The sequence below is a fragment of the Anser anser genome, assembly GCF_964211835.1.
Source record: "Anser anser genome assembly, chromosome: 3".
Taxonomy (NCBI): Eukaryota; Metazoa; Chordata; class Aves; order Anseriformes; family Anatidae; genus Anser; species Anser anser.
In genome coordinates this window covers 112836428-112861219 of record NC_139722.1, presented here as the reverse complement: position 1 = coordinate 112861219, position 24792 = coordinate 112836428, and the positions used below count along the sequence as shown (strand labels likewise).

General features: G+C 43.3%; 1 protein-coding gene across 14 annotated transcripts in view; it reads left to right on the top strand.

Annotated features, from left to right (window-relative positions):
• The window catches only part of RIN2 (Ras and Rab interactor 2), a 349998-nt gene that overhangs the window by 218003 nt on the left and 107203 nt on the right, over positions 1–24792 (top strand). For 11 of the 14 annotated variants that reach the window (XM_083832276.1, XM_083832253.1, XM_083832275.1 and 8 more), the window contains 9 exons: positions 704–729; positions 1910–1963; positions 3525–3670; positions 6242–6402; positions 6955–7231; positions 8148–8314; positions 9540–9654; positions 10020–10132; positions 23311–23376. In XM_083832276.1, coding sequence (XP_083688402.1) covers positions 704–729; positions 1910–1963; positions 3525–3670; positions 6242–6402; positions 6955–7231; positions 8148–8314; positions 9540–9654; positions 10020–10132; positions 23311–23376 — 1125 coding nt within the window. The remainder of the gene's footprint in view (positions 1–703; positions 730–1909; positions 1964–3524; positions 3671–6241; positions 6403–6954; positions 7232–8147; positions 8315–9539; positions 9655–10019; positions 10133–23310; positions 23377–24792) is intronic. The other 3 variants (XM_083832271.1, XM_083832261.1, XM_083832270.1) reach the window with 3 other exon arrangements.

The window sequence follows — 24792 nt, the reverse complement described above, 5'->3', positions numbered from 1 at the left end:
ACACCTGCCTACTCAAACACTGGAGACAAGCGAAGATGGGCAAATACCCCTGCACTTCTCTGCCGCAGAATTGTTTTTTCCCCAGCACACAGCATCTTATATATGCAGGAGAAAGACACATTTCTTTCCTGAAGAGGTTTGCACAGCATCATGAGGGAGGCTTCAACACTGGTCTGCAGATGTACTAAAATGACTATAACAGCAGTTAAATCCAGCTCCTGTGGTGATAGCTTAGCTCTTAGGAAATCATGTTCCATGGCCAGTTTTCGCCCGATTTTTTTTTTGGAGCACCTGTCATACACACCGGCTGTAGAAGTGGCTGTAAATCTGTGTGTTTGCTGCCCGGTTGCCACCTAAGAGCAGCTCAAAAGGAGAGGCAGTATCTGTCGAGACCAGCTGATGCTGCCCCTCCTCCAGGTCACCTCTGTTTTCTCTGTAAGCACTTCTGCTCAGTGCTGCAACAGTGCCAGTTCTGCAGGACCCCGTGGTATTTGGAAAGAAGTACCACCCTGCTTTTCTAGGGGGGAGAAACTGGGAGCTGAAATGTTCAGAGGAAAACAGACCAGATCCTAATCCCGTTGCCCAGGCCCTGGGTTGCTCTGTACCCCATACCCTTTGTTCAGGTGGTGGGCTGTTTTCAGCTCTGATGCACGCTGTCACATTTCTTGTCTAACATGCCTCTTTTAAAATCTTTCCTCCACAGTTTATTTATGATGAAAAAGTTTCTTGGTAAGTACATCCAGCTGTGGATCCCATTTCTTTCTTGTTCATTTTCCTGTTTACCCCACAAAAGCTGCAATAAACAGGGTTCATGAGAAGGAGGGAATCAAAAGTTTTGCTTAGATCGTTGTATTTTCAGCACATCTTAGGGCTTGGATAGTGAGTGGTAGCTTTGATTTCACTCACAGACCGCATTATTTAGATTACAAGCACTAGGGGGAGTCAGGCTTCTTGTGTTGTGTGTTTTCTTAAACTCCTTCTCACTGGGGGATTTATGTTTAATTTCAGAGGGGGATTTCTGAAACACTGAGTTTTGCAATGTTTTTTCTTTGTTTTGTTTTGTTTAACTAAAATTGACTTGAGGCCCAATTGTGTTTGACTGTCCTTCTACTCAAAACACATTAATGAGGAAGCTGTGGTGAACTGTCAGGAATGAGATATTGGTATGGTTAGTGCAATGTTTCAAAATCATTAAAAAGAAAGTAACCCATGAGTTTTAGTACATGGCAGTGTGATAATGGATTATTTCCACAAGGACTAGCAGTTTGCCATAGTGATCTATGCAGAATACAGCATTTTGGTCAATGAAAAAGGACAGAAAAAAAAAACCACGTTGGCCAGGAACAAGTGTAAAGTCATAATCTATTTTTTTTTACACAAATTTCTTTAGTTTGATGTAGAAGCAGCAGAAGAAACCATCACTGTCTGATGGGTTGTTTAAACTGCTACCTGCTGCCTGCTCCGTGGTTGTGCAGCAGCAGTAAAGAGCAGCCAGCCCTTCTTCAGGTCATCTCATCACGACCAGAGCGCTTTAGCATGCTCAGAAGGCCCCCACAGCCTGCTTCACGCCTGCTGAGCAGGACAACCTCTGCCCTCCCTCTGCTACAGTCCCACACGTGTTGTCCTTACAGAAGTGTCGATCTTCCTTGGATGCACACTTGTTCTCAGAACTCTTGGTTTCAGTCATCTGTTCTAGCTGGCAGACTGATCTGGCCAAGTAAAACCAGAGCAGAAGTTAAAGCAACAACACAGGCGTTCAGGCACGCGAGCTGTTTCTTCACCCATCTCCTCTTCCAGGGTGGCATTTAGATGTGCCGGGAGGGTCGAGCTTTTCTGCGTGCCTGTGGCGTGATGGGAGCGGGCACTGGGCCCTGCTCTGATGCACTTTCTGTGTCACTTTTATTTGCAGGTGGGAGTCCTTAGTCTTGGTGCTGATGTATGCCATCTACATCGTTATTATGAAGTAAGTCAAATGCATCCCTGGCTTGTTTAGATTGGAAGGTTCCCAGCTCCGGTGCTTTTGCAGAGGCTGCAAAGGCGGTTAGAGCATGCTGTAGGCAGGGCTTCTGTTGCACTGCTCAGCTTGCATGCCAACAGCACCTCCAGCAGCAGGGGACAAAGCATCTTGCCCTGTCATGTATCTATTTGTCATGGATCCTGATGAGGCAGGGAGGGGCTGCTTATCCCCATAGTACAGCTCAAAGTATCAGACATCTACAGGTAGATGATGCTGTCTGGATCTCACCCTGTGTGAACTGACCAAGGCTAACACAGTGAGCCTGTGGCAGAGCAGAGGCCTGAATCCATCCCCGACTCCCACCAAAACAAACTCTTCATTCTTTGCTTTAGCACCCCTGCTCAGAAACAAACGTGTGGAAAATTCCCCTGTACTTTTTTTTTGGGGCACAAAACCCCACAGTGATTCATTATTCCTTCCTTTGACACCTGTGATAAAACTGAAGCACAACCCACACTGATTTTTCGAGCATCTGTCCTGTGTAGCTGCTTTCACATAAGTTGATGCTAGGGAAGTCTGTTCTGCTGTTTGGTTCCCCTCCTCCTGCCTTGTTTTTAAAAGCCAGTGGAAAAGAAACCCAGATTTAAACTGGAACATTAAACAAAACCTACCAGCTGCCAAACACACCAGTGGTCTTGTCTCAACAAGTAAGAGTAGAGATTTGTTTTGAAATGATGAACAGAGTAAATATTATGAGAGCAATTCTCAGAACAGCAAAGCCGTCAGGCTGGATTAAAGGGAACAAAGTCAGAATTCATCTCACTTCTAGTAATTAGAAACTTAATTAATGTGGGGAGTAAGTTCACCCTTGCAACAATTCACTGGCCAGCAAAGCAGGTAATTTTACTGTTGAATCTAGAATTGTTTTTTTTTTCTGTTTTTGTTTGTTTGTTTTTTGTTTTTGTTCTGTTTTGTTTTGTTTTCCCAAAAGTGATGCTGTAGTTTGAACAGATGTTTCAGATGTGTCTGGAGAGAGCTGGCGAGGTTGTCAGCCTGGTTAGGGACCCTGGCCAGGAGCTCACAGTGGTCCACCCTTGCCTTTGAGTCTTGTGGGAAGATCCCTAGCTCATGTTTGTGTCAGCACCTGGCTACTCAAAACATGATAAGAAACAGATTAAAAAAAAATATTCAAAGTTGAGACCAGAATTTAGCAGGTGGTCTTGTGTTTCTCTAGTATGCCTCCACGGGTAAAATAGCACTCATAGCACTCATACTCAGGAGTGACTGTGATTAAAAAAAAAAAAAAAAAAAGCACAATGATGTATAATCATTATTTGCTATGGGAATATTGCCTACTTATAAAAAAGCACAGTATTAGAGATTGTGCCCACAAGGCTTTGAAATATGATAAATCAGAGAGGTTGCACTGCATTCAGTTCAGTTAGATTTGTGGCATGTTATACCTAGATTTCCTTAAAACCAGGATCTGAGTGTAGGAAAGGCAGTGTCAAGAAATCCACAAAGAAGCAGCAAAAAGGTACATCTAGAGTTTGTTTCATTTGTGCAGGTACAACTCTACCATACATCACTGTTTTGAAAGGAAGACGAAAAATGCTGCAAATATGGTGAATGGATTAGCAAACAACACAGAAATGGATGATAACAGCAACTGTGATGCTACAGTGGTGTTACTAAAGAAAGGTAACTGTTCCAGTAAGTCACCCCACTTGCTTGCATCGTTCAGAATGTTTACAAATTTGTCTGCTGGTCCTGTGGTGTGGGCTGGTCTTGTCTGATCAGCACTGACATAGGCAGGGAGGTGGCCCTTCGTAAGCTCCACCGGATGGCCATGGCTCTTGTGCCTGGGAGCAAACAGTGACCCCAGCCACTGCATCCTTGGCAGCGGAGGCAGCTCAGGCCTCCTTGGGGTAATTGTTGCTGCTGGACAAGTACCTGGCTGAAAGCACCCCCTCAGCTTCGAGCCTGACTTGCACAGAAGCTTCTTATTTAGACTGTCCAGCCACACCAGTGCAAGTCCTCCTGTGGAGGTGGTTATTCTTGACTGAAGATGTTCGTTCACATTTGGCATCATCAATAAATTTAGTTTCATTCCAAAGCAACATAAACTGAACAGGAAAAAAGGCCGTATTTAAACTAGGGTGCGTGCCTCCTCAGGGGGGAAGGGAAATCTATGTTGGTCCAGATAACATGCTTTTTAATGTGCATGGTGCCTTGAACTTGCACGACTTTTCCATATAAATGATCTATTAAGTGGATGATTTCACGTTGTCTGAAATCCTCTTCCACTTGAATTCAGTTGTGATCACATTAAAAAAAATATTTTGTGTCCTTAGCTTAAAAAATCACCCACTCCATAGCTCAGGTGCAGTAGCTCTGTGTATGCATTGGTGAGCATGGGTTAAACTGCATGTACAGAGGATACTAAGTCATACTTTGTCTATGCAACCAGCAACAAGCATGTGCAGTAACTGCCTGGGATTTTTCTGCACCTATTCTCAGCAATAACAGCTGCCCCTGCCCTGTGTCGCTGGTTTCACTTGGGAAGGAGCTGTTTTCTTGTCTAAAGCAGTCCTGGTCTCTGAGTGCAGATGAGCTGCCCTTTTTGTTCTGCTGGACTCAAAAAAACTAACAAAAATAGCTGTTTTCCCATGAACAGTGATTGAAAGATACAGTCCATATACAGTAAGCATGAAATGTAGATGTTTTTTCTTGCTGACCTGAAACCCTTTGGTGAGTCTACCAGATGCCAGCTATCATGTTACTGCCCTGTTGCTGAGCGGAGGGAAAGCTTCTGTGAGTGTGGTGTACTGTGGTTTGGGGAAGCTGCTCTTACTGGAATGGCAGTCTGTAGTCTTGGGGTCTCAACAGCAAAGCTGCACTGTACCAGTAGAGCTAGACTGATAAAACAGAAGCATAAACTCGGGTTTACCCAGTGACCTCAGGATCACACACAAATGAGGCATTTCTGATTGTGGGATTTTGTTTAAATCTTACCAGAGTGTTTCTTTGCTCAGCTGCTGGTAAATTTTTGTTTTGAACATTTGTGTTTACTCAAACTGGCTGAGGAAGGAAGACCAAAGAATTGCTTCATTTTCTTGCGGATTGTTCCTGTGTTTACTTGGCAGCAGGCCACCAGGCTCAGATAGGCGGGTGGTGCTGCTGTGCACACCAGCAGTAGCAAGGGGTTGCAAACAGCCCTGATTTCAGCAGGCTGGAGTGTTGAGGGTTTCCACTAGTACTGTTTGCTTTCTGAGCTCCTAATTTTCTGAACAGAGGACAAAAAGAATCAAGTAGAAGGGTTTCTGTACCACATAGGACATGCCAGTGTGATAAAGTCATAAGGAAAAGCTATCTGGCTATTTTTGTTTTTATGAATATAGGTGGCCCCACATGTCTGTTACCATCCATGGAAACCTCCTCAGAAAAAGAAAGTGGCACTGAGGCTGAGGAGATACTCTGCTCTAAGACTAACAGGTGGTGATAAGCAATCACCATCCAAGTGACAAATCACCAAGTGTTTGACACCATCAAACACTTGCCAGTGCTGAGCACAGTTGTGCGGGGAAGATCTTGGGTTTCCCTGCTGCTGAGTCCCAGTCCTGGCCCAGGATTTACAACCCAAGGAGTCTGGGCCTGTCACACAGAGGTGGCAGATGCTGGCGCTGTGCCCCAGCTGGAGTGCATTTCAGAGGTCTGCTCTTTGCTCTCATGCTGTGGGTTGCACCCCACGGACTGGCACCTGTGTTTGCTGCCAGATTTGATGACAGCTCTAAGAAATGAACTGCGAGCAGGGATGCAGGACCCTGCTTTTATTTACACTGGTACTCTGCAAGAACACAGTGACAGTTTTCTTACCCAGTGTACAGTCAGTGGTGGATGAGGCCAATATCCTTGCACAAGTGCAGACTTTAATAGTGGAATTAATGCAGCCTTACTGCAGCACCACCTCCACCTCAATGTTGTGGAAGCAACAATCCACTTCACAGAAGCCTATGACGAACTGTGCAGAGTAGATTTACTTTTCTAGTAACATCATGCATGGTGGTACCATGTTGGTGATTTATTTATAAAACCTGCCATGTAAAGACAGAAATTAAAATTAGAGGAGGCAGTAGAAGCTACAGCTATGGCAGTAGCTAAAGAAATGGTTCTTAGAAAGGACCTCTGGAACCCGCAGATTTATTCTGCCAAGAGCCACATAGGGTAGAGAGAGAGGCTGGTGGTGAACAAAGACCTCAGCTTCTGTTCATTTCTTGGCTGCAGGGAATTTCCACCGTAAAGCCTCGGTGATCATGGTGGATGAGCTGCTGTCTGCTTACCCACACCAGCTTTCATTTTCTGAGGCTGGGCTCCGGATCATGATAACCAGCCACTTTCCCCCAAAAACACGTCTCTCCATGGCTAGCCGCATGCTAATCAATGAGGTATGTCTGTTATCTTTTTCCCCCACTTTCTCTCTCTTTCTCATTCTTTATTTTCCCTTTCCTCTGACACTGTTCAGGTCAAAATGGACCTCAGTAGCTTTCTGGATCCCTGATAGCATTTTTCTAGATTTCATCCTTCTGACAATGATTAAATCATCCTTTGATATCTGTACACGTGGAGATTCTAGGAAAGTTATGTGGTTGTTATGTGGTTATGCTACCTGTTGCTCACTGCAGATGTCCCCAGCATTGATCTGATGTTAGCATCACTTACACTTATTTTGTAACATAGTACTGCACTGAATCTGACCCTGGTCTTGTTGTACACCTGTAGTCAATTCTACATCTGCTGCTCCTTCTCTTCTAAAAGTTGTATCTGTGTGAGATTTTTCTTCAAGTAACCATTTCATTACGTGTGATCAAAATTCATCCCTTTTAAAACCAATTTTTAAAAAACTCTGCACATCTCTCTGTTTCTTTCTCTTTAAATAAATAAATAAATTAATGAAAAAGAATCTGTCTTTGAGTGAGATTTTTTTCCTGTATCTACAGAGACAAAGACTGATAAACAGCAGGACTTACACCAATGGTGAATCAGAAGTAGCAATCAAAATACCAATCAAGCATGTGGTAGAGAATGGAACAGGCCCAAGCAACTCAGCCGAGCGAGGCATGAACAGCACACGGCGAGAGGAGGACATGGCTGAGGCTGGCACTGAAACAGAAAATGAGAATGAGGATAATGAGAACAATGAAAATGATGAGGAAGAGGACGAAGATGATGACGATGATGACCATGAAGGGCCATACACACCTTTTGACCTACCCAGTAAGAAGCTCATGTGTTGTGTTGTTCCAGAAAGCAACACTCGCTTTGACTGTGCCAGAAAACATTACAGGCGCATGTTGGGGTAGAAGTGTCTCTGTGACAGCTCCCATCAGCCTTCACCTTGCAGTTTAGTTCCTGGTCACAGGTAACAGATGAATTGGAAAGTAGCAGGAACTTCTCAGGATGCAGACCGCTGGGCTCAGGTGTACCTTGGTCGCAGCTTATGTGTTGGCCCTGCAGTTGTCCAGTGCTGCTGCTGCAGTCAGCGGTGAGAGGCAGCAACCTCTGCCAGGGGGTTTCTGACCCAAAATCGATGTCACCCTCTGGAGAGGACCATCTCTCCCCGCTGGCTGCAGAGGAAGCCAAGGACGGTGGGGCCACTGGCAAGTTGCCTGAAAACAGGTCAGATGCATCTCAGCCTAGGCTTTATCTTTGCTGGGAAATAAGGTGTGCTCCTATCTCAGTAGTACTACTATGGTAGTAACTATTCAGAATTTCCCTTGTTGCAAGTTGGGTCCGTTGCCTCTCACTATTTCCTTGTACACTCATAAGAAGGGCCTGGTTCCATCTTTTCTGTACCTTCCTATTTAGTAGTTGAAGATGGATCGTATCTCTTTCTAGAACTTGGTTCTTATGTGGCACCTGTAAGAACTTTAAACAGAAAGTGTAGCAGGTTTGTTCTGACCCATGGCCTATCACACTCACTGGATTTCATGGGCATGCACTGCATAATCCTTCCTTGTGCCCTTCTTTACCCTCCTATCTCCCATCTTTGATCTCATGCTGTGGTCTTCTAAACATGAAATGTCATTATCTGTTTGATTGGACCTTGGGTTGAGGCAGCTCTGGCTTCTTGTTTGTTACAATTAACTAAAACAGGCTAGAATCATGATTCTTTCACATTTTTGTTTTACAGCTGGCAAAATAGAAGTCTTGAAATGGCTCTTCACATGGCCACTGAGTTTTGTCCTGTATTTCACAGTGCCCAACTGTAACAAACCCCACTTGGAAAAATGGTTCATGGTTACCTTTGCTTCTTCTACCCTCTGGATTGCAGCTTTCTCGTACATGATGGTGTGGATGGTATGTACCCAGTAAAGCAGAAAGCACAGCCTGAGAAAGGCGACATAATTGATTTTTGTCAGCTTAGAGAAATTAGGTGGTCTGTACTCTTAAGAAGAATTAGACAATGGTGGGGCACTGGCATCAGGAAAGAAAGGGAAGCCTGGATTTGGGCTGCTGCTCTTGTGATGGAGTGCACAACTCACGATCTGTCTCAGCGTGGGACCTGAGGAGTATGGAGATACCTCACTAAAGCAGTGGCCACAGCTTTCCCACTGGGAGGAGGGAAACAATAAAACTTTTCCTCTGCCTTCACAATTCATTCTTGTACTAAGTGCAAAAATGAACGCCAGGGTTTTCCCTAGGAACTAATCAAACCGGTTACAGAAGAGAGTTTATTTGGTTTTGTTTTCAATAACCCGTGCTACCCTGGACAGTAAATAGAAAGTTAAATGCTTTCTTCTGCTTTTCATCTGTGAGGATGAGATGTTTTTCAAGAAAAAGCTATCCCTGCTTTCCATAGCTGAAATACCAGAACCCACAGGGTCACTGTTCTGCTTCTAACATATGGTTCACATTTCTTGAAGTATGCATGTTCAGAAGAGTAAACATTATCTGTGATTAAGCTTTTCTCTTTCTGCTGTGCAATTAAACATGGCTAATAGAAAATGTGGTATCATTAAACAAAAGCATCCAAAATTTTTAAAATGTGGGTCAGATCAAAGAGTGCTAATCTGTCATAGACTCCGTTGCAAAGGAACAAAGGAAATTAAAGGTATCTCCTCTCTGCCAATAGGAATTTTTTGGCAGTGGCTTGGGTATATGTTTTTGTATATACCGTTTTCATAATGTAATGAACCTTGGGGTTGTTTTGGTGTCATCTTAGCTATTATTTGTATGTAATAATGTCAGTGAGCTTCAGACAAGATCAGGAGACTGTTACACAGGGTAGTTGCCCACTATATAGCCTCTTCTCCAGGTTAGCGTTAGGAAAATTGTGGATGAAAGGTGTAAAGCACCTAGTCACCTAATCAAAGAGAGTACGTAGCAGGTCAGTGCCATCCTCTGCTAGATGATGAATATACCAAAAAAAAAAAAAAAAAGCCTGTCATTGCTTCTCTTTAGAGAAAGTGTCAGTTTGCACTGGGCAATAAACATTGTCTCACAGCATCTTGCAGAATTAGGCCAAGCTGGCCTCTGATTTTAAGCTTTGTAAACCACCTGACAGTTTAATTCTGCTCCTTAGGTGACAATCATTGGCTACACACTGGGAATTCCAGATGTGATAATGGGCATCACTTTCTTGGCAGCTGGAACCAGTGTGCCGGACTGCATGGCAAGCCTTATCGTAGCAAGGCAAGGTATGTTCGTCACACAGATGTCAGGCTACTGTTGAGTTGTTTCTGTGTGTCTTTATCCTCTCTAGGTAGCAAAGGTGTGTCCTGGATGTGAAAACTTTCATAGCTCTTTCCCTGAGGCTGAACTTTAAAACAAGCTCAAAGGAGGAAAAGAATTTTGTTGCTATTGCAAAGCAGCTAACAGATTCTTAATGACCATGTGGAACAAGTTTTGGCACCATTGCCAACTTCCAAAGCTTCCCAAAAAAGCAGGGGTGTGTTGTTGTTGTTTTATAGGATCTAAATACCTGTGTTGTAGAATTGTGTAGAAGATGGCCTAAGGGTCTTTCTGAGACATGTCTGATTTTCTATTGTTTCCATGCTTGCAGGTATGGGGGATATGGCTGTGTCCAACTCCATTGGAAGCAATGTTTTTGATATTTTAATTGGCCTAGGTCTCCCATGGGCTTTGCAGACCTTAGCAGTGAATTACGGATCATACGTAAGTCCTACATTTGTTTGCATTACTTTTATTTATTTGTACACATATCTGTTTTTTTATCACAGGCTTTTATATAGACTGACTAGATTTATCAAAAAAAAAAAAACACAACCCACACCACATTCTGTGGTTTGGATTTGAAGAAACAAGTAGTTTTGCTTTGTTTTGATTTGGGGGTAATGGCAATTACTTGTGAATATACATTCCATATCTCTTGGAGGACAGGTATTTCCATTTCCTCCTTAAAGGCAGCAGCCTGTGCTGAAATAAGCTAGCTTACTAGAGCATATGGTGTTTTTATGCTCTTGAATATATTCCAAATAAGGAGAATGCTACTGTTTTAATAAGACAGGGTAAATACATAGGTGGGATGTAAAGGATAGAGGAAACCTTTAGGGCCTTTAGTAAGAAAAATGCTAGTGTTCCTAAGCCATTAACACACTGAAAGATGAAGGAAGCTGTTAAATAACTGGGCTATTTCAGAGTCTGACCATCATCAGGAAACACTGCAGAGCTTTTCTGTATGAGAAAATCTACCCAACACCAGTGAAACCTCCTGGTAGTTCCCAAATAATGAAACAGACAACCACCAAGCACAATGCTGTTGAAAGCTCCCTTCTGAGAGAGAAGAGCAAGAGATGCCATGAAATCCCAGAGGGAAGTCGCTGTTGCTATTGCTGTTAAGCTGGACCACTCTCATGCAGCAGTGTGGGAGAGATTCTTCTTTACAATCACTGAGCAATTGCAAAGTTAAGACTGTAGAATCACAGAATTGTTGGGGTTGACGGATACTTCTGGAAATTATCTAGTCCCCAAACCTCTGCTCAAAGAATGGCCAGCTAGAACAGGATGCTTAGGACCATATCCATTTGCGTCTTTAATACCTCCAAGGACAGAGAATCCAATGCCCCTCTCAGCAGCCTGTTCCAGTGTTTAACCACCTTCATGTAAAAAAAAAAAATTAAAAAATCTTTTAATGATTTCTTTTATTTCTCTTGTATTTCAAGTTGTATGCATTGCCTATTGTCCTTTGAATAGATAAAACTCAGAAGAGTCTGGCTGCACCTTTTTTATACTCTTCCATCAGGTTTTTATACACACTGATAAGATGCCTCTGAGCCTTCTTCAGGCTAAACAGTCCTAGCTCTCTCATTCTTTCTTTGTGTATCTGATGCTACAGTCCCTTAAATCATCCTTGCAACCCTTCACTAGATGCTCTCCAGTAAGTCCTTATCTTCCTTGTCCTTGGGAACTGAGAACTGGACCCAGCACAGCAAATGTGTCTCACTAATGCCTCACTAATGCCTCACAAATGTGTCTCACTAATGCTGAGAAGAAAGGAAGGGTCTAATTCTAATTCTGCTTCTTCTAATGCAGCCCAGAATGCTGTTGGTGCTCCTTGCCACAAGGGTGCATCGTGGACTTGAAGTTGGTGTCCGCGGTCTTACTCTGCCAGGCTGCTTTCCAGCTGGTTGGCCCCAGTGCATACTGGTGCATGGGGTTGTTCCTTCCCACATGCAGGACTTTTCATTTCCCTTTGTTGACGTTCGTGAGGTTTCTGCCAGCCCGCTTTCCCAGCCTGTTCAGGTACCTCTGAATGGCAACGCAACTTCTGGTGCATCAGCCACTCCTCCCAGTTTTGTATTAGCTGCAAACTTGCTGAGGGTGCCCTTTGCCCCATTGTCCATGTCATTAATGAAGATGATAAGTGGTGCTGACCCTTGGGGTATACCACTAGGCTCTGGCTTCCAGCAGGACGTTGTGCTGCTGAGCACAACCCTTTGAGCACAGAAGTTCATCTAGTTATCAGTCCACTCCACCATCCATTTATTTAGTCTGTTCTTCCTCTGTTTGTCTATGAGAATCTATGAGAGGCAGTGTCAAAAGCCTCACTGAAGTCAACACAAACACCGTCTGTTGTTCTCCCCTCGTTCAAGTCCACCTCAACCATCTTGGCATAAAAGGCTATCAGTCTGGGTAAATATGATTTTCCCTTCATAAATCTCTGTCTACTCACAGTCACCTTCTTGTCCTTCATATGTTTAGAAATGTTTCCCAGGATTATTTGCTCCATCCCCTTCCCAGGGATCAAGGTGAGGCTGACTAGCATCTAGTTCCTTGGATCTCCCCCCTTTCTCTTCCTGAACATAGGAATGACAAAAGGAAGCAATGCTGTAGGAATAAAATCCTTTCCTCTAACAAGTAACTTACCTACTTATCCACAGCTCATCTATACTTGTTACATTTTTTTTCCTTGATAAGAATGAAAACAAGTGACTGGACAGAAGCAGCCAGCTTTCATGGGGGCACAACAATGTCGCTACTGTTTTGCTCACCCAAAATGTTCATTGTACACTGTGATCACATGGTTAGAAAAAAAGAGCCTTGGAAACAGCCCCACAATTAGCAAAGAGGGTTCTCTTGGTTTTTACTTACAGTTTTTATATTTCTCTCCAAATCCTTGAAAAAGTAGACTTCAGAACAAAACAGCACCCCCTCACACACACCCATACACAGTAATAGTAATTAATTATATTTAAGTATTATTGAGTTGCCACAAAAGGCTAGAATTCAGTCAGGTTCGGTATAGCCTGGTGCCAGCATTAAGAGCTGCAAGGTGTTGTTTATTATTCAGGGAGCTGCCTTGCTGATGTGCCCACACTGAGGTCGGCAGGGGCAGCACACAGATTGCTCGTACATCCTGAGTTTCTTAGGGCCAAGCCTTGGGCTGCTTGCATGAGCAAGGGCTGCTCAACAGGTTCACGGAGATCTCAAGGCTCAGGCCAGCTGGATGTGACTGCAAGTCTGAAGCACTGGGTGATCTCAGCAAATAATCACAATTTAATACTGCTCATTTGTTATTTGGAAGGATCCCAAATTTGTCTTTGTAGCATCTCTTCCAAAAGAGGAACTCCTCAAAGCCATCATGATTCTCCTGTCTTGTATTCTTGTATACAGAGTGAAACAGATTTCTAAAGGGAAAAAAATAAAAAATAAAAAAATCCTTTCCTCTCCAGAATGTTTAATCCAAGAGAACTGTGGTGAAGTCAAAGTTAAGCTTTTGCCGTAAGTAAAGAGTAAATGCATTTTTATAGACAAGCTGTTATGACAGTAATACCTTTTGTGTAAGCCATAAAAAAGTAGACTGCATCATTTCAAAGTTAAGCTCTAAAGCAGAGGAGCCTCCTTTAACCTTATTTTTCTAAAAGTCTAAACACTCAGGGCTCTCTTGAACATCATACTCTGTAAAATCTCAATGTATCTCTTGTTTCAGGCTGCCTGATTCAGAATCCCTTGTGGCCAAATTGTGTTCCCTGTTATGCTGGCATAAAGCCAGAACTCTGTTACCACGTTACTGTGCTGAAAGGGAGAGCAGGATCTGTTCTCTTTTTCTTTCCCTTTGTCTGCGTGCTGTAGTGTGCACATGCACATCACAGTGTAGTGTCATGTGTTTGTGCACATCCTGACCTTTCTCAGCCACATGCGGCAAAGTGGCTTCACACCATGACCAGACAAGCAGCTGCTCAGAACCAGGAGGAGATTTACGGGATTTCATTATGAACATGGAGAGTGGTCTCACTGCTAATGGTGCTTGCAGCTGCTGTAGCACCCTTGTGTTTGAGCCTTCCTTATTACTGCCCAAGGGCAGGTGGGGGTTTCAGAGCCCATTGTACAGATGGTGCATTTTGATTTGAGGCAAGCAGAGAGCTTTAGATGAGGTGCAGCCTGCAAGCTTGTAGCTGGTTGTGGCACATCCGTATGTTGAAAGCATTGTTCTACAAAGGCTCAGTCACTGCTTAGTTCTGCCATGTACCCCGCAGCTGTGACAGTAAGCCCCATGCAGAATCAGGACTTACTGTTGTAAGTGTGCTCCATGAGATAGTGGCTGAGGGGGAAAAATACAGATTGTGATCTAACAGAAAAGATAGGAGAAGTGCCAGAGGCGACCTGTTAAAGGGAGATTAATGGACTTGCTGGAGGTCACACAGTAGGTAAGTGGCAGAACTGCAAATAGACTGTGAATCCCCAGAGACACAGCCTGGTACTAGGTTGCTAAATTGCAATCATTTTAAGTGCCTGTCCCAGTACTGACTGCTCCTTTCCCCAGACTGTTGTTATCAGATGTTTCGGTGTATTGTTCATTTTATTCTTCCTTTAGTATTAGAAGAAAGGAATGGACAACCTTCTTCTGTTTTTTAAGGCTGCATCTGGAAGTATCTGATGACTGTTTTAGAGAAGGAAGTTCCCCTTCTTCTGTTTTCCTACTTGAAATGAAACATCTTACTGTAGGATGTGGGTAGCCCGTGAGTGGAGACTGCAGGGCAGTCAGCCCCAGTCTGAACAGAGGGGCTGCCCCATGTGATGCCATGTGGGAAGCCAGCACACTGGGCAGCATTTTGCAAAATCAGTGTCTCAAAACAGACAGGGCAGTGGTCTCTGATGTCATTCTCTCTGCCTCACCTGTGTGCATCATTTAGCAGGAACCAGATCTCTCAGTGTGATCATCAATGTACAATACTGGATTTTCATTCTTCTCCTTCCAGTGCTGACTGGAGTCAGTCCAAACCCAAGAAACAGAATACTCCATCTCATGCTTCTCCAGGAAAGTGTTAGTGTTTATAAGGAGAAGAGAAGATCCTCCCATGCCTTCGCCTTCAACTCAGGTGTCAGTACAACAGTTCTAGAACTGGACCAGGCCTCTGGCCTCTTTCCACCAAAGGGCAGATCTGGACAGTCTCAAACAGCTTCCACATCAGATCCCTTCTGTTTCTCTGATGTCTAGTCTCTAATCCATCAATATATTTATATTTTAAAGAGTCCTAGTTTTTTCTGGACACCCACTGATGTCCAGGCAATAATTCTGCCTTCCCTGTGTGCTTCCCACTGGAGCTTCCATCTCTGCTACTCGGAGGTCACTTGGCCACCCTCCTGCTGCAGCTCTGACCTGATGTTATCTACCGTAGCTCATCTAGCATGCCAGCAGGGCTTTCGGAGAAAAAGCAGCATCCCTCTAGACCTAGACAGACCTTTGAAAAGTTCACTTTCTCATCTCTTCCAGCTCTGAGTCCTGGACATGTTGCTGAGTCTGTAATCCTGTGGAGGGACATTTGCTCTGTGTCTTCTATCCAATTGCTTTCCTCTGGATTTTTCTTTTTTTGGATGCAAAGCCATTAAACAGACACGAGCCAGGAGTATTTTAGGGAGTGGGAATTTTAGCTTAAGGATAAACAGCCAGGTTCATTTGCTCACATCTGCATTTGTGAGTATGCTCATATGTCTATCCATAAAAAGAGGAGGAGTAATCCCAGTGTGAGCCTTGTTAGAAATCAGAGAATCCAGAGGTAAATGGACACTTGAGAGAAACACATTGAGCAAGTAAGCGAACTTTACTGGTTTGCTACTCGCTGACCAGTTTGCTATTCATTGTTTTAATTCCAGGGCACAGTGATGAATCATAGGAAATTAAAACCAAGCTGGCCTTCACCTCTTCACAGCAAATATCTGTGTATCTGTTCCCTGCCCCATTCTTGCCTAGGTGTCTGCATATAGACCACGTTGAATCCTTGGAGAAAGGAGGGAGGATAGGTTCAATGTCTCTGTCAGTCATTGGGGCAACCACTAACGTGGTGATGCTCAGTATCAGCAGGGGTCCCTGCTTCCCCCCAGCATTACCCTGCACTGCAGTGCTTGTTACTCCTCCTCCCCCTGTGCTGGGGTGCCATGTGCACACCTGACTGCAATGCCAGGCTCTTTCTAGCTTTCACAGTAGACTCTGCAACGTGATGGTACCACTCCAGCAGCAGTATGCAGCTCAGCAGGTATTAATGGATTAATTTATTGTCAGATCCCAAAAGCCTGTAGATGGGCATAGCACCATGTGCAGACTGAGGCTTGTAACTAATCTCTCCAACTTCCTGTAATAGTTTTCATGTATTGAATCCCGTTGCTCCCCAGATAGGGAGTCTAGGATGATGATACTGTATCAGAGCAGAAGTATCTGATCCCTTACAAAGCTCCTAACAACAGAGGAATTTCCTCTGACTGTAACTCATGCATTTCTTGCTTAATATATTGAGTGTCTATGTGCAGCACTCAGTGTCGCATACTCCAGGGTGTATACCCTCTGCAAAGTGAATTGTGTGATACAGAGCAAAGCAAAAATGCTTTCTCAGGTGTCTCAGAAGAGCTCCAGGAAGGAAACACCATTCAAACACAAAGGAATGCAGCACCTGTCTGAAGTTCCAGTTTGCGAAGTTCCAGTTTCGTCTTATGGCAAGATGTGAGGAATGCAGGATTTTACACTGAATTTCCACTGTCAGGCAAGGACACTGCAGGAAAAGGATCCTCAAACAGATTTAGGACCTGTGTTTTTTGCAGCTGAGGTACTGGAAACGTAGTAGAGTCCTTTTAATATTCCTGAATGAGGTAATCTCTCTCATATTTGGACCGTGGAGCAAAACCATTTTGGATTTTGGCACTAGTTCCTTGTTTTCCCTTCAACAATTGCCAGGAACTGAATGGAAACTGAAGAATGGAATTACATTGATTTTATTTCCATTGTTTCTCCTCCACTGTTTAGCTTCAGCCTCAGTTCCTTGTTGCCTACAAATGCTGTCTGGGAATGGCTGGAATTGGTGGCAACGTCTTCATGTTTGCTACAGAAGAGATAGCCTCCATATAAATTCAAACAGAGTAGGTTTTGAACTTGCAAGCCTTCTGTGTGTGATCAGTCAAAACAGAGAGTTCTTCTGGTCTGCTTTAGCTGCTAGATACAAGCCAAACCTCAAAGGAGAGTTTGGGAATGTTGATTTTTCCTGCTTGCAGTACAAGCAAATGCTTCACTTGCAGATAGTTTTCTCCTGGGGAAGAAACATTTCCTATTTTTAAACAGAGAATTGAGCCTTCTCTTCCATAATTAAGACGATTCCATCTGAGGCCATTTTTCTGCTCTTTGCTAAAACCTGCAGTTAAGTCCTTTTATACTTACTGTGAGTTTTGAAAGTTTTGCTAGCCTTGTTTTTCCTGAGCTCACACATTGTCATGTACCCTGAGAAAAGCTATCCCATTGCCTCTTGCAGGAAATATTACTTGTCTCATGAGAAGGCTGCTTGATTGATTTGTAGCCTAATTTGACAGCTCAAGGAAATATTTTTCTTAAGCTTTTGTACCAGATTTCAGGGTCTCTGAGCTCACAGTTAAAAGGTTGCACTGATAATCAGTGATGTGGGAATAGTTCATCAGTTAAAATGGTATTTTCAGAGCTGTAGGCTTATGGGAGGTTTGTAAAACAGGAGCAGGTACTCCAAAGTCAATCACAGAAAAAGAAGAGACCCTTTAGGCAAACATAGAACTAAAATGAGAGAAAGAAGAAATAAGTGAACAGTGGCCATTCAGCCTAATTTGGATTTAACTGTCTCAAAACCACTAAGCAATACAGTATAAAGCAGTTCATAGTTCCGTTTGGTTTCTTTTTGAAATGGATAGATGGGCATTAGATTAGAAAATGGTGAGAGGCTACCGGAGCTGGAGAGGGAGTTAAAAAAGCAGCACACTTACTTGTATGACTTTTGTGATTGCAGCTCTTGCTGTGGACAGATGGCATTAATGTAGGCCTAAACAGAAGGGGATTGCAGGAAAACCTTTAGCATGTCATCAGGTAGGAGAAAACAGTTGGAAGCTGTTATACCTGCCTTCTTGCTCTGATGAGCCACCCCAGCTATGCGCCAATTAGTGCAATACTTTCCAGAGTCATAGCAGACTTGGAGCAAATCTGAACCTGGCTCGTTTGAAAGTGTATGCTCTCTTTTTTGGCATTAGATGAGTAACAACAGTGTATGTTGAAATTAAATACTGTTTTTCTTAAAATTTGATGCTTTCCATTATTTTTCCATTTCCCGAGCTAGCCTATGCCTAGCCAACAGCTTTGGCAGAGGTCCTCTAGTTATTCTTCATGCAAGAATTAAATACCTCAATGCCCAGTAGCAGATTTGATAGAAGGGAATACGTGCCCATACCCTGAACAGTGTGGGCTATTTGCTCAAGCATTTCTCCCTCAGCTATGGTAAGTGGGGACTGCTCTAAAGTGAGGGCATACTTCTGTCACCTGTGTGTCAGGGAAGTCAGTGCTGGCAGAGTGGAGAGCTGACACTGGAAATCCCTCAAACTACCAGTGCAAGACTTACTAGAGAACATCTCCAAATTCTCTGGCTGCAGCCCTCAAAAAACTTGGCAGTGAGTTTCAGCTGGCTCCCAGAAGATCTTTATTTGTTGGAATTAGTATATTTAGCAAAAAACATCCCTCAAAGACCAGACTATCATTTCATGTTGGACCTAATCAGACCCAGACAGCTTTCGTTCTCTCCTCTGTATGTGCTATAAAGTCTGCAAGAATCTCAAAGAACCGTATTGCTCCAAGAAACCTTTACAGCAACAGGCTTAAACAGGAATTGTATCTACTTTGAGGGAAGTTTCATACTTTGAGGGAGGTTTGGGGTTGGAATTAGATGATCTTTAAGGTCCCTTCCAACCCAAACCATTCTATGATTCTAACCATTCTATGATACTGGTGTGAATCAGCTTGCTCCAGGGCTGCCTTAAATAAGCAAGAGCCCCTGGGCACAGGGCCTGAATTGTGCCATTCTCCACATGTGCAAAAGTCCAGTGAGGTCAGACCTACTGCATGTGCCAGAAGAGCAGTGAACCGTATGCTGTTGGATTCTCTGCACACACCATGCAGAGGTGCTCTGCACACAGGTGGCAAGCCAGATTAATTGGAGATTTGTTGGTTCAGAAAGTAACACTGCACCGTATGTGTACTGCAAGTCCAGCACATCTGGAGTTGCACCCAGCGCCCATCCATGGATACCATCTCACAGCCCTCCCAGGGCAAATCTGCTGTGAGGGCGGGCCCTTATATCAATGTCAGTTTGCTCCAGCTATCTTTCTGCTGTTTTTCATTCATTTTTCATTGCTTTATAACCTGTATCACCTGCTGTCTGTCTTCTTCTGTCCCCTTTCTGCCCATTCCATGGCATAACAGGGAGATGCCATGTGTGCACCACCCCCTGAGCCAGTGCGGAAGCAACTAGAGTTCTGCACAGCTTTTATCACCCTGTGAGCTCACCAACAAGGTTTTGTACCCAAAGAGTTGCACTTTTTCTTCCAGAAAGTACAGCTGTAATATGTATCTACTTCAGCCAAATGAATTTCCTGTCAAAGTGCTTTCCACAGCTAGCATTTTTCCCCCCAAGGAAACTACCCTCTACTATGTATGTGGAAGGGTTTTAATCCTGCTGTCCAGTGGCAGAGTGAGGTAATCTGAAAAAAGGCAATGATCTTAATAAATTGTCTGACTTTTGCCCTGCAGAAAGTGAAAACTGCATTAGAAAACACCTTTTCATTCATCACAGGAAATCCTTTATTTATGTAGGACTAGGCAAACCTCATAAAGGAAAGTTGTTGTAATTTACGTTAATTAATAGCTAATACTTTTGGTCAACAGTGAGAGCTGGGCTTGATCCCAGGCCAGGAGTATTGCTAGTTAACTAAAGCTGGAACTGTTAACCTGCGGTAAACTGTTAACCTGCGGTAAAACTGTTAACTGTAAACTGTTAACTGTTAACCTGCAGTAAAACTGAAGTCTTGCAGTGCAATTCCACAAGGGGAAATTGGTGCTCATGCTGCTGATGGAGTCGCTGCATTTGCTTTGCCTTCACGGTGTCTAGCAGCATGACGCGTGTTACTGGTACATTCATAAACCTGTCATACATAATTAGCATACACTTTCTAATTTTGAATAATCCTTAACAGCAACTCCTATTCCTGTGAAAGACCTCCAAAGAAGGGCCTTACAGATAGCCCAAAGAAAGCAGCCCTAAACATCTTTGGAAGCACTGTCTTCAGCAAACTATAGACACAGGCCTTACTAACTGTTTGTCTTTCCAAATGGCTGTTCTTTTTATGGAGGATAGTGATGTAATTGAGAAGTGGTGTCTGCACTTCAGGTTGAATTCAGACATTTTTTATTCTTAAATAATCCCAGCTGCTTCATTTGCTTCCTTTTCCTGTAGATTCCTTTCCAACTGATGTATTGCATACTGACAGTTTTTACAGATATTGGCCCTGGTCAAACTAAATTTCTGACCAAAATCCAGACAGGAATTTGTTGTAAAATAGCATCTGTCTTTCCTGCTTTCCTGCTGTTCATTTGGGGTAGGAGGGAGCTGGGTTTAAATTTTTCTTTTAGTTATACAAAGTGAATTTAATTGATGTCTTTGGGGTGGTTTTCTTTTGCACTTCAGAATAACTAAAATGGAAATTCAGGTTAGGTGTCCTGTATGGACCATTCATATTAGTGGAAGCAGGAGAAAAGGAGTGGATGCATGGGAGTGGATGAAGTGCAGGCAGAAGATATGTTTGGGGCTCTGTGGCTCCTTAGTGTTAAAAGATTTATACTATAGGGTATCAAACAAAAAGGTCTTCTGGGTCAGAATGTGATGTATGTCTCATCTCAAGAACAGCTCTTATTTCAGCAAAACTTTGAGTTTTGCTTGGAACTGGTAATAGAAGCTGCAAGTAGAAGTTGCCTTAGAGACTTCTTCCATAGCTACAAAAATAGGCTTCTTCCTGTCTGCCACATACAGCCTGCAATTTACATTATCAGTAGGCTCATTACATTTTTCACCTTCAGTTAGGTAGTTAGTGGCAAAATTGGCCTTCATGTTTTGAAGCCATCCAAATCTTTGATTTCTTTGGACAGTCAGTCTAGTGAGAGTATTGTATGTATGTTACATGTAATGACCACGTGAATGTAATGGTCCCTCTGAGCATACATATGCTTAGAGCTTATGACTTGAAGATGCACTGCAATACCTTTAATAACAAATGGTCTTCGTGGCAGTGGCCATTTATATGATGGCAAAAATCAGTGAAGCAAAATATTCTATTTGTTTAAGCCAGTATTTTAATGTGCGAAAAAGTAACAGCAAATCTAAGCCAGCAACATATCTCTGCAAGTTGGTGGGATTCTTGGGAGTACAAATGCTCTAACAATTCCAGTGTATAGTGTCTGTACAGGATAGATCCATGTTTATCATGGTGTATTAGAAGTACAGCAATGCTTCATCATGCTGAATCTCGAGCATGTAGAGGTAAAGAGGGAAGTCCTCCCAGAACTGCCTTTTTGCAGCATGTTTGCCCCTGTCTCCAGTATGGACCTTCAGGAGGATCCTGGGTGTATGGAGTTCATTGCAGGCACAGGTTTGCAAAATGTCAGAACCGATAATCCTTTCCGTGACTCTGGAAGTCAGATTCTCCCCTCAGTTGCACTTGGGGAATGAAGCTAAATAATTACTTAGGATTTGGAAGTAATATTTAGCTCACCGGGTGAACAGTTTCTCCTGACTGTGAGGCAAAATGATATGAGTGCCTTAGCAGTCTTGCACAGTGTCATTCAGGAAATTGTAGTGCTGCTTATCATTACATCAGCAATGCATGCTTCTCTTGCAAATGACTGCGGTAGCAGTCTGACTGAAAGGATGCCAGCACTGAGAAGTGCCCAGTGATACACTGTGTACCCTTATTCTCTGTGTTGACTTTTGAGAAAATAACATTGTAGCATAAAATTCTAGTTTGAATTGTTTATTGGACTAAAACAGTTTCAGGAATGAGACAGAAATCCATCTGTTAGGAAGAAAAACGTGTTGTTTGAGGTGGATGAACTTTCATTCTCGGAACTCTCTTCTCGTCTGCAGATCATTTGCAGGAATAGACTGAGGCTTTTGCTTTTCCTTATACACAGATATAGAACAAGATGAGCAATTAAGAATTGGCCACCAGCCTGTTTAAGGAAGATCTCTGCGCTTAGCTTTGTTGATCGACCTCAGCCACAGAGTGGTTTGACTGATAATATACCGGCACTAAACTTCAAAAACTCCTAGACAAGCAATAGCAATGTCCTTATCTAAAACACCTTAGGAAAATAACTCATACACCATTTCTAGCTAAGACTGATCTCTAGCCTGGAAACTTAAGTGAACAGAAATGGTCTATTGGAATCAGTTATGGTAACTGTCAGTTGAAACTCAGCTTCACATGTGGCTTTGTTGCATGGAATGAGCGGGGAGAAGCACATCGGGCTGCATTACCTGACAACAGCCTCAAGATAATGGTCGATACTTGGTGGTCTGCAAGTTTAAAATTCAGCCAGCCGCACCGCCCAGCTGGCAGCACGCAGCCTCCCTACTGCCTGCTGGAGAAGGTGGCCCTCCCTAGGAGGCAGCCCCTGCAGCAGTGCCCTGAGAGACTCCCCTGAGAGCTCCCTTGAGGAGGCTGCCAGCGATACTACTCGAGATAATAACAGGAATGCCCAGAGGGACGGAGGTCGAGCTTCAAAGAGAAGATAGGGAAATGGAGGAGAAACGTGATCCTAGATGGGGAATGGGGTAGGAGAGGTGGCCTTACTCCCTGTAGCTTTAATTCATAGTTGTAGGTTTGTGTCATGTAAAGTCATGCGTTTAAACATATCTAGGGCTTAAAGATGCAGGTGAGTGCCTTGGTTTAGAATGCACACCTTAAAAATAGCAGGTAAATAGCTCCACAGCTTTGAGGACCTGATCTCTCTGCCTTAATTGCCTCAGCACTAAGTAACCTTTGGCTTGTGGCTTTGTGCCACAGTGCGTCAGCATTGATGACCTTCAGCAGCTGAGGCTGAGGCCTTGAGGTGGCTGACTTGCATCCTTCACCAAGGTGAGAGTGGGGAAGAAATTAAATGTTTGTGCGTGACCTTGCTTGTTTCCCCCACTGTGAAGCACTAATTGATGACTGAATGAAAAAATTCCTTTCCCCCACTTGTTCTTACATGACTTAAATAGGAGTTAATTGGCAAAAAGACTATTTATTTCTGTGACGTAACAGTATGAGGGAGACAAAGTGTGTGTGGCAGTGGAACAGTTTGAAATGCTACCAGGTCCTAATAATGCTGCTCTTTAGTAATATTTTATTCTTTGGCAATAGAGAGTAGGCAAAAAAAATCTGTGATGTAATGGTCTGACTTAGCTTTAACAGCTTGTTTAGCAGTGTTTAGCAATTCAGCAATTTAGGATTACAGAATCATCAGCAGAGAGAAATATTGTTGCTTGCAATTGTGACATAGTTTTATAAACTTCCTTCTCTTCCAGATTCGGTTAAACAGCAGAGGACTTATCTATTCTGTTGGTCTCTTGCTGGCATCTGTTTTTGTCACAGTATGTATATAGTCTTTTGTTCTTCATTTCCAAAAGAGTGATTTTATAGACATTTCCTTCACTTGTTCTTTTCTCACCTCTAGGTGCAATAGCAATTTCAAGTCTGTTGTTAAGGGATAGGAATGGTCACTCCTATTGTAAACTTTCCAAGACCTTAGTCTGGCTCTTGGCAGAAGCTATCACTGTCACAAGATGGCTCTTATATTTGCGTACTTTCCATGGGATAACCTCTGGGTGGTCCATTAGTAATCACTAATCATTTTTCATGATAGTGTTGAAGCAGATCCTTCGATGTATAACAAGATCCATTTTCCTGTTGAACAGCTACACAAAATATTGTATGGTTTGCTTTGGCCCTGTGTAAAAACTTTCAGAGATACAACACAGGCCAGAACAAATATTGCCTGGATGTGACAACATTTATTGAAATTGGTGGCTTACGTTCCCAGACCTGTCCAAGTCCAGCGTAAAAGTAGACTAGAACAGATAAAGAGAAGAGGATTAGCAGACCCTTGTGACATCTTCCAACTCCTAAGACCAGCTGCTATAGGGGAGCAGCCCTCCATATTGCACACCAGCACAATTCCCATGTACACAAGACTTGAACTACAAGAGGTTTGTGTTGTAGCAAACTAAGCAAATTCAGGCACAGCCTTAGCCTGTTCAGCTCTAGATTGAGATGCAGAGAGGCACTTGAAGTATTTCAAATGAGGAGAAGCGAATACTTGAAGGCACTTCTGTTGAATTAAATGGGATTGTTCTTGCCAAAGTGAAATTCATTGCAGAAACTTAAGGCCATTAGGCCAGCAATCAACGTGGTGCAAGTCAGTGTGGCTCCAGTGACTGCGGGGGAGCTACTCAGATTTTCTTCAGCTTACTTGTTGCAGTACTTACATTGTGATTGCTTCCAGTTGATCATGTTCAGTGTGGGGACAGTCATTTTCATGCTCCTGTAATTGAGAAAGGGATTTACCACTTTATTCAAAATTATCCTGCTGTGGTGGCTTACTCTGTGTTTATTTTAGGTTTTTGGCGTCCACATGAACAAATGGAAACTGGATAAGAAGCTAGGGTGTGTGTGCCTTTCCCTTTATGGCATCTTCCTGTGTTTCTCCATCATGACAGAATTCAATGTTTTCACTTTTGTGAACTTGCCAATGTGCAGAGATCACTAATGCAGGTGGCAGACTCAGGAGGAACTTCCTTCTTACCTGTGCAATACAAACCACGGCTGGCATCTCCTGAATGCGGTGCACCTCCAAGTCGTGAAGTATATCCTGTTCACTGTTCATAGGACCTGTAGCCCCATCTCGGTTTACCCTCTCCCTGACCCCCACAACCTGGAAGAATCCTGCATCGATGTGAAGATTATTTTTTCAACGTTCATGTAATTTCCTAGCTCAGTTTTTGAACAGT